General features: G+C 45.8%; 1 protein-coding gene across 3 annotated transcripts in view; it reads left to right on the top strand.

The window, feature by feature from the left end:
- The window catches only part of MORC2 (MORC family CW-type zinc finger 2), a 95,755-nt gene that overhangs the window by 51,290 nt on the left and 27,188 nt on the right, over window positions 1-17,277 (top strand). For all 3 annotated transcript variants that reach the window (XM_065568250.1, XM_065568251.1, XM_065568252.1), the window contains 3 exons: window positions 2,975-3,054; window positions 12,593-12,675; window positions 13,731-13,816. In XM_065568250.1, coding sequence (XP_065424322.1) covers window positions 2,975-3,054; window positions 12,593-12,675; window positions 13,731-13,816 — 249 coding nt within the window. The remainder of the gene's footprint in view (window positions 1-2,974; window positions 3,055-12,592; window positions 12,676-13,730; window positions 13,817-17,277) is intronic.

Genomic DNA, 17,277 nt, shown 5'->3' with positions numbered 1-17,277 from the left:
GTCTGGCATTTTATCTAGACAGGACTTAAACCGTTTCGTGCTTTACCTTGCCTGTTTGTCTCCTATGCGGACTGCATGAAGGGGCAAGCGGTCTCTGCTCAGACCATCTCTAGATGGATAATATCTTGTATCAAGACTGCGTATGAAATAGTTTTGGCTATGCCTCCTCAGAGGATATGGGCTCACTCCATGAGGGCGCAAGCGATGTTGATAGCATTCCTCAATGATATTTCCATACCGGACATTTGGAGTCTGGCCACATATATGTTTACAGACCATTATGTTATTACTGCATAGTCCAGAGTGGACGCAGGCCTCAGAAGGGCGGTCCTGTGATCCTTATTCCAGCGGACTCCAAGCCCTGTCTCCAGATTTGGGGTACTGCTTGTGAGGCATCAAAGTGGTATACATGTCTGCATCTACTCAAAGAAGAAGAAATGGTTACTTACTGTCATTGTGGTTCTTTGAGAACTGATGCAGGCGTGTATTCCACAACCCACCCTCCATCCCCTCTGCATCAGACTTCTGGTGCAAAGGAACTGATGGGGGTTGGGGTGGCACTGCCTGATATAGCCAGGGGAAGAGCCACAGCCAAGAGGCGTGAGTGCCATCTCTCTATGGGTATTGCTAGACAAAATGTTCCAGCACGCTGGGCACACACACACTGAAGTGCAATACACATCTGGGACACTTAAGGAACCAGCTGAAGCAATCTCAAAACTGTCAGCAGTTACCTTTGAGAACTCATGGAGGATGGGTGATGTCTCAGACAGTTGGAGAAGGGTACATGAAGACCCTATCTTTAAAAAGGGGAATAAAAAGGACCTGGGGAATTCTAGACCAGACAGCCTAACTTTGATACCTGGAAAGATACTGGAACAAATTATAAGACCATCATTTTGTAAGCACTTAGATGAAAATAGGGTTATAAAGAAATAGCTGGTTTGGATTTGTCAAAGAACAAATCATGCCAAACCAGTTTAACTTCCTTCTTAGATAGGGTTACTGGCCTAGTGGCTGGGGAGAAAGCTGTTGAAGTGATATATCTTGATTTTAATAAGGCTTTTCATACACTTCTAAGTGACATTCTCATAAGGAAACTAGGGAAATAATGTCCATAAGGTGGGTATAAAACTGTTGAAAGATTGTACTCCATAGCTATCAATGGTTCACTGTCAAAATGGGGGGATATATCTAGTGGGGGTTTCACAGGAGTCTGTTCTGAGTTCAGTACTATTCAATATTTTCATTAATGGTTTAGATAATGGAGTGGAGAGTGTGCTTATAAAATTTACAGATGACACCAAGCTGGGAGGGATTGCTTGCAGTTGGAAGGGCATGATTGGAATTCAAAATGACATTGACAATGCCACAAGATGAAATTCAGTAAAGTGCAAAGTACTACAGTTAGGAAGAAAAAATCAGATGCACAAATACAACATGGGGAACAATGAAAAGGATCTGGGGGCTATAGAGGATGACAAATTGAATGAGCCAACAATGTGATGCAATTGCGACAAAGGGTTGTGTCATTCTGGGGTATATTAACAGGAGTATCATATGTAAGACACAGGAGGTAACTGTTCTACTCTACTTGATTCTGGTGAGGTCTCAGCTGGAGTATTGTGTCCAGTTCTGGAAGCCACACTTTAGGAAAGTTGTGGACAAATTGAAGAGAGTCCAGAGGACCGCAACAAAAATGATAAAAGGCTTAAAAAACTTGCCCAGTTTTTTTTTTTTTTTTTAAATAATCTTTCCTCATAGGTCATGTTTAGTCTTGAAAAAAGAAGACTGAGGGAGGACCTGATAAATCTTCAGATATATTAAGGACTGTTATAAAGAGGACAATGATCAATTCTCTGTCCACTGAAGAATGGACAAGAAATAGTCGACTTAATCTGCAGCAAGGGAGATTTAGGTTAGATATTATGGAAAACTTTGTAACTATAAGGATAGTTAAGCACTGGAATAGGCTTCCAAGGGAGGTTATGGAATCCCCGTTCTTGGAAGCGTCTGAGGGTATGTCTTTACTACCCACTGGATCTGCGGGCAGTGATCGATCCAGCGGGGATCGATTTATCGCATCTAGTCTAGTCTAGACGCGATAAATCGACCCCTGAGTGCTCTCCTATCGACTCCTATACTCCAGCGCCGCGAGAGGTGCAGGCAGAGTCGATAGGGGAGCGGCAACAGTCGCCTCACTGCGGTGAAGACACCACTGTAAGTCGATCTAAGTACATCGATTTCAACTATGTTATTCACGTAGCTGAAGTTGTGTAACTTAGACCGATTCTTCCCCCTCCCCCCCAAGTGTAGACCAGGGCTAAGAATACGGTGATCTTGGTGCCATCTGAGAAACCCTAGTTCCCATTGGCTTTGGAGTTGTGGGTTCTGTGCACCGCTTAAAAACCAGACCCGAGGGGTATCAAGTTAAAAGCCAAAAATCCGTGACTAATTTTGAAAATGGATTCCTTCGAGATTTTTGCAGGTCACAAAGTGATTCAGTGGGAGAACTAAGAATAGAACCCCTTTCCCAGTTCTGTGCCCAAATGGGATGGATTTAAACGACAAGAAATGAAGCTCACAAATTCTGTTTTTGCCAGGTCAGAAATTTGTTTGAGGTTCTCAAACCTCCATCTTCACAATGTTTGCCCAGTTCTACTTTAAATATGATATGATAGCATATGCAATGCAGACTTTGGGGGGAGGACTGCTTGAGAGATCAACATATCTTGGTCAGGAGGCTCCGGGTTGGGTGAGGGAATGGCTGGATGAAGGGTCTCTCTTTTGGTGAGGAGAATGGAATGTGGGGACCTTTAGTCTCTGGACAAGATGGTTATTAAGGCTGATGGTGGCCTCTGGCACGTTGCATAACCTGTGGACTGTTTTGCCATTCCTGCTACATGCAGCCTTTGTATAGTCGTGCCTGAGCTGGCTGATGGACTCACTAATAAATACATTCTGTTCATCCCAGGATGTATAAATACACTTCAAACCGCTTCAAGACCCGTGCGGAGCAGGAGGTGAAGAAAGCGGAGCACATGGCTCGGATAGGTGGGTGCTGGGTGTGTGCATGGGTGTCCTGCATTAGTGCAGGAATGGTGAAGCCAGGCTTGCCCCTCTGACTTGCCCTGTAATGGCAACCATTGTCGTGAACACCATGATTGCTCAGGTGCCCTGCCTGTACATGTATGATGGTCAGATGGATAAGCCTAGCCTTTTCCCTCTGTTGCACAGAACTAGCTTCTCAGATGATTCCTTCTGTGAGCATTCTATATGGAGCTCAGATCCAGAAAAGAACACTTTCCTTAAGCACACAAACATTCTCCTCTTTCTGACCCTAATTGTCTAACCTGTGCATGTATTATCCCAAGGGACCATTATCCCCAACTCCCCCCACAGAAATCATTACCTTAGTTTTCCTTACTTGCTTCTCCTTTCCCTGGAGCTGATTACTTTGTTCCCTCCTGGGAAGTTTGTCTCCATACAGGGATAAATGTGCCCCCATATCTGGCAGAGATTGGGAGTGGGGCAGGGGGGCTCTGACAATCGGTCACTAAGTCTGAGTGAGGAGAAAATGGAGGTGGTGGTGAATCAATCATGTTTCCACTGGAACTTTAGTTTTTTTTTCATCTTTCTCTTTCATTTTCTCTGGCACCATCTTTTGTTTTCTCTCCCTTTTCTTGAATTACCAAACATTTGTGTATGTCTTTCCTCTCCTCCATTACTCCTTTTGGAGCCAAGTAGCAGCTTCCTCCTTGTTTCCCCTATTCTGCTGCTCTCTTCTTTCAGTGCCCTGGAACCTCTTGTTTCTGTTATTCCTTCACGTCCCCCACCTTAAAGGAGCAGTCACTCGCAAGGAGATTTCTTTTTATTGTTTCAGCTAGTCTGGTTCTAGAAATTACTCTGGAAGTGTCTGCAGAGGGGTCCCCTTCTCACTTTACAGAGTGGGACACTCATCTTGGTTCTCCCCACCTTGTCATTCTATACCCTCTTCGTCCTCCTTCACGGAGAGCAAAACCAAATCTATTAACAAGAATAAAGATTTCTTGCTCCTCTCTGTGAAGAAGGTGAAATGTCCAGTGGAGGAATCTGCATTTGAATCTGACAGTACAGGATGACCTTAGGTTTGGTCAGTTGAACAAATTCATAATGCTATGTTGAGAAGCATTTACCTCCCCTCTCTATATGTATGCAAAGATACCTTTGAAAACTAACGGAAATGAATAAAGTGAGTTCTTCAGGTATGTGTCAGTGTGGATCCTACTGGCAGTGCCCACGTTCGTGAGACTGGAGGGTTTTTTGATTAGCAGTGTCCATCAGAGCTGTGTATGTGCCCTGTACCACCTTATGCTCCCATGGAAGGGACTCATCCTCAGTTCCCTCTTACCACCTGTGGCAGCAGGTCTTAATCTGGTGCGTGTCCAACCCGATGATTCCTAGTTTGGCTGAATTGTCTCAAAAATCTTCTACAGAACTCTTCTGATTCTTTGAAACTACCACTGTGATCTATGTTGGCTCATCTAGACTGAGTAGTGATGGTTAGACCCTCTCATACAGTGCCTCTTAACATGGTGGTCTTGAAATCTGCAGGCTTCAAGCCCTATCCAATCCGTGATGGACTCATACCTCTGAAAGATGGATATAGTAGATGTCTCTTATACAGATGTGTAGGAGAGTCTCATATACAGATATGTTTGGTGTGCTTATCATTCTCTGCAAGGACCTGTGAGATGCAAGGTTGAAGCGCCTTCTCTTGTACCAATCCATGAAAGTCTTTTCAGACCCAGAGGAGAAGAGCTCCAAAGTCTTGGTAGTGAACAAACCAGCCTCATCCAGTCCCTATCCAGCGGTCATCCCCTCTCTGTTAGCATATCCAAAATCTGATGGCTTCCTATCATAAACACAGGGTAGCCACATTGGCTGTGCATATTCCAGGGATCAGAAGTGACCTAGCAGACTTCTGCTGCAGCCACTCATGGCTGGTTACTGCAAGTCTGCTCAAGAAGTCAGGCCTAGAGCTGGTATTCCATCAGTGGGGACTCCCATAATAGACCTGTTTGCCACAGAGGAAAACACCAAATGCTCATACTTCTGCTCCAGGAGGGGTCTGAGCCCTGGGTCTTTACCAGATACCTTTCTCCTTGGTTGATCTCAAGGACTGATCCTTCTCTACTGCATCCCTTGATCCCCACAGATGAGACTGGATAAGGCTATGAACTTCTGTTACCCAATAACCTCTTACTGGCTGAGACAGTTTGGCTGACTGACAAGACTATTGCAGATGTCCAGGCAGCTTCACGTACACCTCCCATTCTGCCCAGACATAATGTCTCAGAAGCAAGGTCAGATCTGCAGTCATTGCACCTGATGCCTTGAATGTTGGCTGGTTGAGCACTACTGACAGACTGCTCTCTGCAGGTTCAGGAAATTCTCAGGCTAAGCATAAAACCTTTTGCTAGACAGACCTACTCGTCAAAATGTGTGGGTGGGAGGGAAATGTCCTTATAGGCAGCCCAACACAATCTGGACCCAGTAGTGTTAGCCCAAAACAGTTTAACTATTGTCTACGCAGATCAGAAGATTGGGCTGTCTGCAAATCCCACCCCCTCCCACATCTATTATCGGGTGATTTATTAAGACAGAGGCAGAATAAGATGCAACACACACACGTTTATTATGTCACTAGTCAGTAAACTAAACAAGGACCCCTTCAGACAATAAACAACATAAGCAAGACACACTCGGTTGTTAACAGTTACCAGAGCGTGAAGCTCAGAGCCCTTAACCCCCCTTAACCTATGGATGTAAAAGAGAGGAAAACCGCAGTGGGTATTACAATACCATATCCTGAAAACAGGGACACAATGACAAACACTCAGGCTACCGACAGGGATAGCGGTGAAAATCGGGGCGCTGGACACCAAACAGGAACTTGGGAACTGGGTATTCTTCTCCCTCTGGACAGGTCCTCTGGGCAGAACTTCTCCCTCAGATAAGTCTTCAGTGCTTGTCCATGCAGTCTCTGCTTGACCTCGTAGTCCAGTGCAAGTATGCGCTCACTAATGGTCTGTAGCAGTTGAGTGCAAGTATGTTAATAGAAACCAAGAATCCAAACTCCTATGAGTCCTGGTCCCTCGGGGGCTCCTGGCAGCTAGCTGAACTGTGTGGGACTCTGGCTGCCACTCAGATGGACAGCCTTGAGTGATAGGTGTGTCACTCACTAAATAACTTGCAGTTGCTAGGCAGATTATGGCTGTCACATGACTAACTGCCCTGACCTTTCCCCTCCTTGATTTGAAAAAGGCCGAAAGGGCACTAAATCATCTGAGGAGAGGGGTATCCAAGATGGAGGCTTAGCTGTCCTTTTACAAATCCGAGATGGACATTACATAAAACAGGTAATAAACAGATTTTACCCAACAGTAGAGGTTCTCATATTGAAAATGCTTGACTACAAACTGCACATGAAATATCCTGGGCTGGCATTTAACTCTCTCATGGTTCACCTTGCAGTAGGGTGACCAGACTGCAAGTGTGAAAAATCAGGACAGGGGGTGGGGGGTAATAGGAGCCTATATAAGAAAAAGACCAAAAAATCAGGACTGTCCCTATAAAATCGGGACATCTGGTCACCTTACCTTGCAGCAATATTGGTGTGTGTCACTCCAGTGGAGCCGTACTATTTTCACATCCGACAGTAACAAAATACCTTAAGAGCCTCCTTCATATCTCCCTTCAGTTAGAGAGCCAATTCCCATGTGGGTCCTCAACATTGTCTTCCTAAAATTCACAGAGCCTCATAGGCAAGGGTTTTTTTGGACCTGCTGCCTCTGCCTGCCCTTGGGCTGCCCTCTGCAGCCCCAGTACCCTTCTTTGGCCTTTAACAAGGCCTGCAGCCTGGGGGATTTCTAGGCCGGAGCTCCCCAGCTCCTCGGGCCTTCCCCCAGCCCTGCCCCACAGTACCTTTTTCTAGCCTTTAACAAGGCCTTGCAGCCTGGGGGATTTCTAGTAGGGTTACCATACGTCCAGTTTTTCCCGGACATGTCCGGCTTTTTGGTAATCAAACCCCCGTCCGGGGGGAATTTCCAAAAAGCCGAACGTGTCTGGGAAAAATACTCCCAGCTTCCGGCATCCCTGGCTTACCTTAGAGCGGGCTTCGGCGGCTGCTGTGCTCCCTGACTCCTCAGCTCTGTAAGAGCTGAGCTGCCCGAGCGCTACTGGCCTCGGGCAGCCCCCATACCTCCGGACCCTGCACCGCCAGCCGGGCACTTCTGCTCCGGGGGCGCAGGGTCCGGAGGTATGGGGGCTGCCCGAAGCCGGTAGCGCTCGGGCAGCTGTTTCACGTGGCTGGGAGGGAGGAGGGGGAATGCGGGCGCTCAGGGGAGGGGGCGGAGTTGGGGGGGGGGCTAGGACCCCGTGGAGTGTCCTTTTTTTTTAATTTTTAAATATGGTAACCCTATTTCTAGGCCGGAGCTCCCCAGCTCCTCTGGCCTTCCCCCAGCCCTGCTCCAGTCTTGGTACCCTCTCAGCTTCCAGGCAGCCAGGCCCTTCCCTCTCTGCCGCTAGAGAGAGACTGTCTGTGTGCTCCTGGCCCACTACCCTCTTATAAGGGCCAGCTGGGCCCTGATTGGGACGTGGCCGCATCTGTGGCTGGTTCCTCAATCAGACAAGGTTTGCTGCTTTTCCTAGCAGCAGCCCTCTTGCAGCCTCAGCCCTCTCCCAGGGCTGATTTAAGCCTTTTAAGGCAGGAGCGGGTGACCACCCCCCTACATATCACCTATTAATTATTCCACAGCATGGGAAGTACATGAGGTTCATGGTGGGCCACCATGTGCTATCCTTCGGACTCTCTGTCTCTCCAGAACATTCACCCAAGCACTAACAACAGTAGAGGCATACTTAAGAAAAAGTGGTATCGTGGTATAACCCTACCCGGGCAATTGGCTGGTTTGTGAGCAATCTTATCAGACCATCGGCCTCACATTCAGTCTGTTCCACACACTAGGCCTGAAAGTCAACGTACAGAAATCGAACTTGAGTCCAATCCAGAGAATCATATTCGTCGGGGTCATCCTCAAGTCCACCAAATCCATGGCCTGCCTTCCCCAACGCAGATTTGAGAATCTGTCAACCTTGGAATCTGTTGACTTGGAATCAGACTTACCACAGTAAGGATATGTCATGCCCATCTAGGTCACATGGCCTCCTGTACCTTTGTGACGCTGCATACCAGACTTCACTTTCACTGCATGGAGGGTTGGTTCAGGCTGGTCTATATGCCCACCAGACATCTTGACGTCTCTTTGTGTACTCTCTCTAATACTGTCATCTCTGAGAAGGTGGCAGGATCTAGTAAATGCCTGCCCCCTTCTAGCTGCTTTTCCATCCCATACAGACGCTCTCCGAGTTACGTAAACCCGACCTACGCAAATCCGGACTTAAGGAAAAAGTTCCGTAAGCTAGAAATAGGAGGGTTTTGTTTTTGTTTAATGGTTGGAGATATGTTTCCGACTTACACAAAATTCAAGTTACGCAAGGCGTTCCGGAACGGAACACTTGCGTAAGTCGGGGAGCGTTTGTATTATGGTGACAGAAGCATCACTTATGGTATGGGGAACACACATGAAAGACCTTTGGGTACAAGGCTGGACTACAAGAGAAGCAAGGATACACATCAGTCTCCTGGAATTCAGAGCCAGGCCCAAGGCTTTTGAGTCCTTTCTCCATCATATCAAAGGGCAGACAGTCCAAATAATGCCAGACAACATGATCACCATGTTCTGCTTTGAACAGGTCAGTGTGAGGTCTTCCCCGCTCTGCCAAAAAGCTGTCAGACTATGGAACTGGTGTATCAGGCATAAATTTTCCTGTAAGTGTATAGCTGACCAGATCTGCAGAACACCTTGGCAGACAACGTGAGCAGACACTTCTCTCCCAATCACAATGGAAGCTGAAGAATTCCATTGTTCAGAACACCTTCGCACATTGGGATCACCTCCTAGGAAACCTGTTCACAACACAAGATGGCAAAAAGAGTTGGATGTTCTGCTCCAGGGGAAAATAAAACCAAATTCCCTAACAGATACATTCCTAATCCAGTGGTTGGGAGCCTTGATACATGCCTATCCTCTGGCCCCTGTGATTCCCAGGTTGCTCCAAAGGTCAGATAGGACTCAGCCAGGTTGCACTTGACAGCCCCAACATGGCCAAGATGATTCTGGTTCCTAGACCTCCTGACGCTATCAGCTGTTCAGCCCAAGACTTTACCTCTGCTTCTGGTTCTGGTGTTGCAAACCATGGGAGAGATCCTGCATCCAGAACTGAGATCCTTCCATCTCACAACCTCGGGCCTCAATGGATGTTGGCTATAGAGTATGCCTGTTCTTCTCCAGTCAGAAATGTTCTCATGAATAGCAGAAAAGACTGAGACAAACTTACCTGACAAAATGGATGATGTTTTCTCACTGATGCCAGTGAAAATCTATCGTTTCTCATCACTCTTCTGTGCCTCTGTGTTATAGGGTGACTGCTCGTTTGAGAGGGAACAAGTCTAGTGTGCCTCTGATTCATTGGCTCACTCCAGTTGGTGTGTAAAAGAGGGTAACTGGGCCCTAGAGGGGGAAGATTCCTGGTGAGGCAGAGCTACCTTAGAGCACCAGTGGAGTCAGTCAGGAAAAGCCCAGGCAAGAGCTGTATGAGAGTGAGAGTTTTGGCAGGTGATTGCTGCCTGAGACCAGGAGATTGCAGAAGGTCCCTGAAGGAAGCAGAGGGTATCTGAAAGCAGGAGAGTAGCAAAGAGGGGTTTGACAACTAATCCTGAAGCCAGAGAGCCAGGGCTGAAAGCAGGAGAGTAGCAGAGGGATTTCCCTGCTGCTGGCTTTTAAGCTGGAGAGCCAGAGTCAAGGGCCCAAGAGGGCTGAAGAGAGGAGAGCAGTGGAGCGGCTGGAGCCAGAGGGCCAGAGAGTGCTGAAGCTCTCCTAGCGGAGAAGGGGCAGTTTCTGCTGGGAAGAGTGGTGTATGACACTCCACCTGGAAGGGCTGGGGTGGCTGTCCTGGTAAAGGAGAAGAGCTATAAAAGACCTGGTGTATAGTAGAAGATACTGGGAGTGCTTCCTTGCTATTCTCCAGCAGGAGCTCCTTCCTGAAAGTGTGGGCTTTTAAGGACTGTATGCTCTGTGAGAGAGGAATTGATTGTTTGGGATTTTTGTTATGGCTCATTTGAACTACGTTTTTGTAATAAACTATCCCTAAGGAAGGTATTACCGAGTCAAGAAAGCCTGAGCGGAGTCACTGGTGATTCTGAAGGAGGAAAACTGAGGCAGGCATGCCTGTTCTGCCTCAACCTGCTGCTGGAGGGCACCTTAGGAGGGGCAGTCTTATCACACTGGATTATCTACTGGAGCTGAAACAGAACAGCCTGTCCTTGAACTCGGTCAGGGTACATTTCATAGCGGTTTCAACCAGTCACTCTGACAGAAAACCAGTCTTTTCCTGTCTGACTAATTAAGTTTTTAAAGTGTCTGATTAAGGTATTTTCACCAGTTAGGGAACGTGTTTCCCCATGGGATCTTAATCCAGAACTTTCAGCTCTCATGGGCACATCCTTCAAACCAGTGGCAACCTGCTCTCTATTACACTTGTATACAAAGACAACATTTCTGATTGCCATTATTTTGGTGAGAAGGGTTGGTGTGAGATCTAGGCACTGATGGCTCAACCCCACACATTCTCCATCTCCTTTATCTGGACAAGGTATCTCTGAGAACATCATCCCAAATTTCTATCTAAGGTGGCCATGGAATTCTACTTAAACCAGCAAATCCACCACTGGTGCTCTTTCCTAACCCTCATACATCAAGGATGGAGGTGACGCTTGACACCTTGGAAGTAAGGAAAGCTTTGGCCTTGGCCTTCTACTTCCAGAGGACAAAACCATTCAGTTCCTCACCCAGACTGTTCATCTGCACTGCAGAGCGAATGAATGTCTCAGTTGTATCAATGCAAAGATTGTCAAACTGGATCTCTGGGTCAAAGCCTGCTACAAGCTGGCCAAAGTAGACCTACTTACTACACTCAAGGCTCATTCAACTATGGCTCAAGAAGCATCACCTAGGAATGTGCTTATCTCTGACATCTGCATGGGCAACTTGGATGTTGGTTCACACATTCACAAAACATTCTGCACGGGCCGAATCCCTCCAGGTCCGATGTTGCCTTTGCTGAAGCGATGCTGCAGTCCTTGTTTTATTGAAGACTCCAAGCTCCATGGCACAGGATCACTGCTTGGAAGTCACCATTAGTCGCATGTGTATATGGACAAGCACCTGAGAATGACAAGTTACTTACCTTGTAGTAATTTGAGTTCTTCAGGATGTTTTGTCCGTATGCATGTTCCACTGCCTGCCCTCCGTTCACTCTACGTCAAAGTCCTTACACCTGGATTCTGCAGTTGAGGAAATTGAGTGGCAGTTGGCTTGCTCTGCCCTTGTATGCCTTTGACATGAAGCATGAGATGACTCTTGGCACATTTGCACCATACAGACACTGCTGGCCAAAAGACTACAAACTGCAGCACATGGAGTGCATGTGCACCCATTAGTGGAATATGCATCTGGACAGCACATCTTAAAGATCTCCTCCTATTGTACAAGATAAGTAACTTCTCATTTTTCTAATTGAGGTATGCATAGAGATAGCTGTGGCTTTGGTTGGAGTGTCAAGTAGATAGACCAGTAGGTGGTCTGAATTTTGATGCCACCAGCTAGAGTCAGGAACCATCCTGTCTCTTTCACTCCTCTCACAATTGAGTGTCTCAGGCTACCAAATGGGCTTTTATGTAGATGTGAGTGTGCATGAAGACCCTGGCAATTAAGGACAAAAATGCTCAGATTGTTATTTTAGATTAATCTTCATGCTATTGGGTTCCTTGTGCTTTGTACATAACACAAATTTGAGACTTTCCAGGCAAAAGTCACTTAATTCCTCCAAGATTCTCCCCTCTTCAGCCTTTCTAAGAAATTACTGTTACAGTAACCTTTTTCCACCCCACTATGCCCCCCCCCACAACTCAAGTCCCTTCACTAACTTCTTGCCTCTTTCCACATCAAGTTTAAACTCTGTCTTTGCTTTCACAGCATTGCACAGTTCTGCCTCTCAGTCCTTCTCTCCCTACTCACCTGCTCTCTGCCATCCTTCACACCTTCATGCTCCCTTTGAGTCCTACTTGTGCTGTTGTGCCTTTTATTCTTTCTACTTCTTGCCCTCACTCCCAGTGCCCACAACACCCTTGTGTCTGCTTAGAGATCTCCTTCTGACTCACTGGTGGCTGGCTTTCCTCCACTCTCCTCAGTTGTAGCACTAGCTTCTCCTCATTTGTCCAGCCTTAGGCTCACATTTGGTAGTCTGACCTCTCATGTCCAAGATTTTATTGTGTACCTTCTGATGTCAGCTTGTCATCTCTCCCTTGCATGTATTAGTCAGATGTAGACTGTAAGCTCTCTGGGATCTGTATTTCTGGGAAGTGCCATGCATGCTGGTGACACATTCTTGAGTATTAAATATTAATATTACTTCTTTGTATATCTTCCAGCGGAGGAGAAGGCTCGCGAGGCCGAGAGTAAAGCCCGTGCACTAGAACTTCGCCTGGGCGGGGATCTCACACGAGACTCCAGGGTGAGACGTCTGCATTTCTCTGCCTGTTTGCTGAGGGTTCAGAGCCACCCCTCCCTGAGCTAAGTGGAGTTGGTATTACCAAGTACTAACCAGTGTTTGTGTGGACAGGTGGCCATTCCTGCTAGAGATGCTATTGTGCTGATTCTGTGCTCAGTCTTCCCAGGCATCCTTAATGTCTGTTTTCCTCAACAGATGTGCCTACATTTTGCAAGGTTTGACAGTGTGTTGTTTCCACTCCGTTGAGGGAGTCATGTGAGCATTGCTTCTGCATGGGGTGAAGTACCCCAGGATGTGTATGCAGTGGGCAGGCGAGACTCTGCCAGAGTGTCCGTGTAGGGTGCTGGTCAGCTTGATTGTAAAGGTCCTTTGTTCAGTGCCATTGCTGTAAAGAAGAGAGTGGAGGAAAGTGAAGAGAGCCTGAATAGTAGTAAAATTCCAGATGTTTCTATGGCTTCCACTCTCCTGTTGGGCTTGCAGTTTGGGCCTAACTTTCCCCTCTTCGTAGCTAGAATTTTTTTTTCTTTTCTCATAAGCGGTATTCCTCTGAAGCCGCACCTTGTGCAACACTCATGCCAGCGCTGAAAGCTAAGCTAAGCAAGGCTAGGCCAGTCAGTACTTGGATGAGAGACTTTCAAGGAAATACCAGGCGATCAGTAAGGTGGCACTCAGTATTAAAAAATCCATCAACCTACTACTAGAGGTTACTTGGATTTTTCGTGAGAAGTACTGTAAAATGACGTTCCTTAATCCACAGCACTGTGTTGGTGTATTAGTCCCAGTGTCTTAGCCAAATTCCATTTTGCCTTCCTAAATTCCCCCTACTGTTTCAGTTGGTTACAGGATTCTTTGTTTCCTCTTCTAATCTGTTGTGTAATGTTGCTGAGAGTGGTTAAACAATTGTGCTTCACCCCAAAGGTAGCTGTTTTCATTGTTCACTGTGGCTAGTGAGAAGATTTCTGTGTCTAAGTCTGTAAAATGCTATTGGATCCTTGGAAGGAGAGATGCCACAGAAATGTTTAATTTTGGTTTTACTGAGAGATGCTTCATGTCTGCAGGTGACTCTACGGCAAGTCCAGAACACAGCCATAACCATGCGTAGAGAGGCTGATGTCAAGCGGCGGATCAAGGAGGCAAAGCAGCGGTGAGTACAAAGCCACTTGGGGATTCAGTTGTCCTGAGCTGTTACTCCATAGACCTCTCAGGCTGTAGCAGGTGTCCCTCTGTTATCTTGCCTCATCCCAAGGGACCACCCAATTGGCCTTGTTGGAGGAACATATCCAGTGCTACTCTGACGCCCATGTAGGTGAGGGTAACCAGAGCTTTGCACCTTTGACCTTGCAAGGTGACCTTGTTGAGAGGAGTGTGCTGTTCTGATAGCTTGGGGCTCCCCATGCCCCTCTTCCTTACTGAACTTGCTAAAATGTATTTGTTATGATTTGCGAGCCTGGTTTTATAGAAATCCACACTGTTTTGTAATCCATATAGTAATCTCTTGGGATGGGCAATTTAATGTTGATACCAAGCAACGTAATTGTCCAGCAGTGAAAAGAATAGGGACTGTTTGTTTAGACAACATGGCCTGCGTATCCCCATAAAACATCATTTCAAATGAATGCAAAGACCGGACCTGAGGGGTCCATAAAGCCATCCTGGATAAGCACATTAGCTGGACGTTTTCAGTATTATGAGTACCGGAGAGGTCATCCTAAGTGTTCATAATTAAGTTCTCTCCCATTGAGGTAAATGGGGGGTTCCCTGCTCTCTTGGAGATATTGTGCGCTGGAAACTCACAAAGATGATACTTCTGTTATGTCCTGAAGACTTCCTTTACTACCAGAAGATGAGGTTAGGGCTGCACTAGCATGGTCAAGGGGTTGCAATCTAATGCCATAGCCATTCCAGCATGATTTGGCTTTGCCTGAGTGGATGGGACCAAATCATACTATAACCATGCTACCCAGTGGTGGCACTAGGTCTGTAATAGGACTCAGGCTGTCTCCACACTACAGTGGCACAGCTATGGCACTGTGACTATGCCATCGTAGCGCCATTGTGTAGAAGCTTCCTGCTTTGACTGAAGGCATTTTTCCATCAATGTAGTTTATCCATTTCTCTGGGAGGCAGTAGCTAGGTTGACTGAAGAATTCTTTTGTCAAACTAACAAAATCTACAGTGGGAATTAGTGACCTAACTACGGTGTGAGTGATATAGCAATATCCATTTTAATTCACAGGTGTAGACCTGGCCTCAATAACATGTCACGGCAGGATTGGGTGACTGTTGTCTTATAACACGATTCATCTTGGTAGTTTTGCTACTGTAGATGAGCCCATAGAAGAAAACAGTAGTATGCCAGTGGGAGCTTTGTTGACCTTTTTTCCATTGCAAATTCATATGATGAGATCAAAAGCTGAGCCTCCTTCAAGAAAATGGAATTCGCCCTGCGACTCCAGAAGGTGGTGGTAGACTTAACCAACTTGCTTAATGTGTATACCTTCTGTGCGCACATGTCCTGATTAATTCCCTTCCCACTTTGGGAAATGCAGGTATAGATCTTAATATATCTTTCTTACATGCTTTCATGAGCAGTGAAATACTTCAAATGTCATTGTTGTTAATGGTCATCATTGTCATTGAGTAAACACCCATATAAAATGACTGGGGTAGGTCGTGCCAGAATCTGTTGATTTCAGGCTTTCTGCAAACTCAAGCAGATGTCTATGAATTGGTTATACTCACTCCACATTTTGAAGGTTTTTTTCATAACCATAACAGCTTAGAGACTCAGCAATTTAAAATGAAAGGTGAGACTTTGAGAACAATTGAGAAGTCTGTCTGTCTGCCTGCCTCTCCTCCCACATAAATTCCCTTGCACCCCCCAGGGTACTGCACTTTGGGAAGCACTGACCTAAATTCTTTGCTAGATGTGGACCTAGACAGACTCTCCCACAGACAGCAGAAGGAGAGAAAATAGTTTGAATTTAAAATTGATCTTAGAAGAGTTGTGACTTCAGGGATGCAGAAATCCCTGTGGGAGACAGTTTTCCTCCTATTCCTTGTACATAATTTCTTTTCCCTTATTAATTATTTCTTGGTTCTGATGGAAGTGCTGCATAAAATAGAATCCTATGAATGGGGCCCAAGGAGATGTTCTACTCTCTCTTATTAATAGACATAAAGCACCTAGTGCATCCAGCAAACAACTCCTCTTGCAAATACAGCATCCCACTATTAAACCGCAAATGTGAAACTATAAGAACTAAAATTCAAGAAAGCTTTAGAAATAGCACCACTGCACTTACCCCCGAGTGTAGTTGGGAAACCTTTAAAGCTAACATACATGATCATACTTCCCTATATAAATTTTTTTTAAAGAAATAAATATTGAAATCCACTGCAGAAATCAAAAATATATACCTAGGCTGTAAAACCTCAGCAGACATTAAAGCTCTCAATTTCAAAAACAAATTTAGCTCTAGTAGATCGCCTAACCCTGGCTAAACATGTCCGAAAAGGTTTCACAGGGTGGGGAAATGAATGTGTGTGACAAAAACTGAAAACTCCCATCCTGATTAACCAGACACAAAGATTTGGCCAAATTTATTTCGGAGCTAGAATTAGTGAATTGTCAAGTAACTTCAGCTCTGCAAATAGAGCATAAAACCCTATGTGCTGTTTCTCTCTCTCTCTCCTCCCTCCAGGCCCCTATGTAAGCAAAGACATTTTAAACAGGTCAGGACTCTCCCTAACTGAAGAACTATAGAAGTCTAGAAAGCAGGATATTGAACAAGGTCCCAGGAGGTAAAGGGAATCCTTTTGTACAAAACAACACCTTCCCCAGACTCCCAATAAACTCTTCACTTAAAAAAAGAGAATTATAGGTGACTTCTGCAACCCCTGTTAGATCATCTTCCTACTGTGTTAACTTACATTGGTTCTGATTTCATTAATATGCTAAACCCAATGCACCTTCTGTAACACAACCTGACAGCCCCTTATGAAATGTCAACAAAAATGTACCAAATGGGACAGAATTGATAATATCAACAATAATTAATAACAAGCTTTGTATTGTATCAGAGGGGTAGCCATGTTAGTCTGAATCTGTAAAAAGCAACAGAGTGTCCTGTGGCACCTTTAAGACTAACAGAAGTATTGGAGCATAAGCTTTCGTGGGTGAATGCCCACTTCTCATTCTTGCGTCTGATGAAGTGGGCATTCACCCACGAAAGCTTATGCTCCAATACTTCTGTTAGTCTTAAAGGTGCCACAAGCTTTGTATTATGAACTCCACTGTCTGTCTGGCAAGATAAGTCAACCAACTCTGGCCCCTTGTAACAGGTAAGAAGGAGGAGGTCTATCGAGAGCTCACATTGAAAGAAGCTTCTATTAACCTGCTTACTACCCAATGAAAAATGACTTTCCCTTAAATTTGTACAGTGAGACAACTACTGCATACCTTGTTCAGAAGCCTTTTAGAAACTGGAAATAACTCTCCTGCCTTTGAGCTCCAGAGGGGCACCAGGCAATGGAGGTGCACTGTCACCCTTCCTTTTGTCACAGAAGCTCACATCGGCATAAATTCTCAAGTCACCGGAGTTC

The sequence above is a fragment of the Chrysemys picta genome, chromosome 15 (genome assembly GCF_011386835.1).
Source record: "Chrysemys picta bellii isolate R12L10 chromosome 15, ASM1138683v2, whole genome shotgun sequence".
NCBI lineage: Eukaryota > Metazoa > Chordata > Testudines > Emydidae > Chrysemys > Chrysemys picta.
Note: the sequence above shows the minus strand (reverse complement) of the source record. Positions and strands in the feature narration are given on the sequence as shown.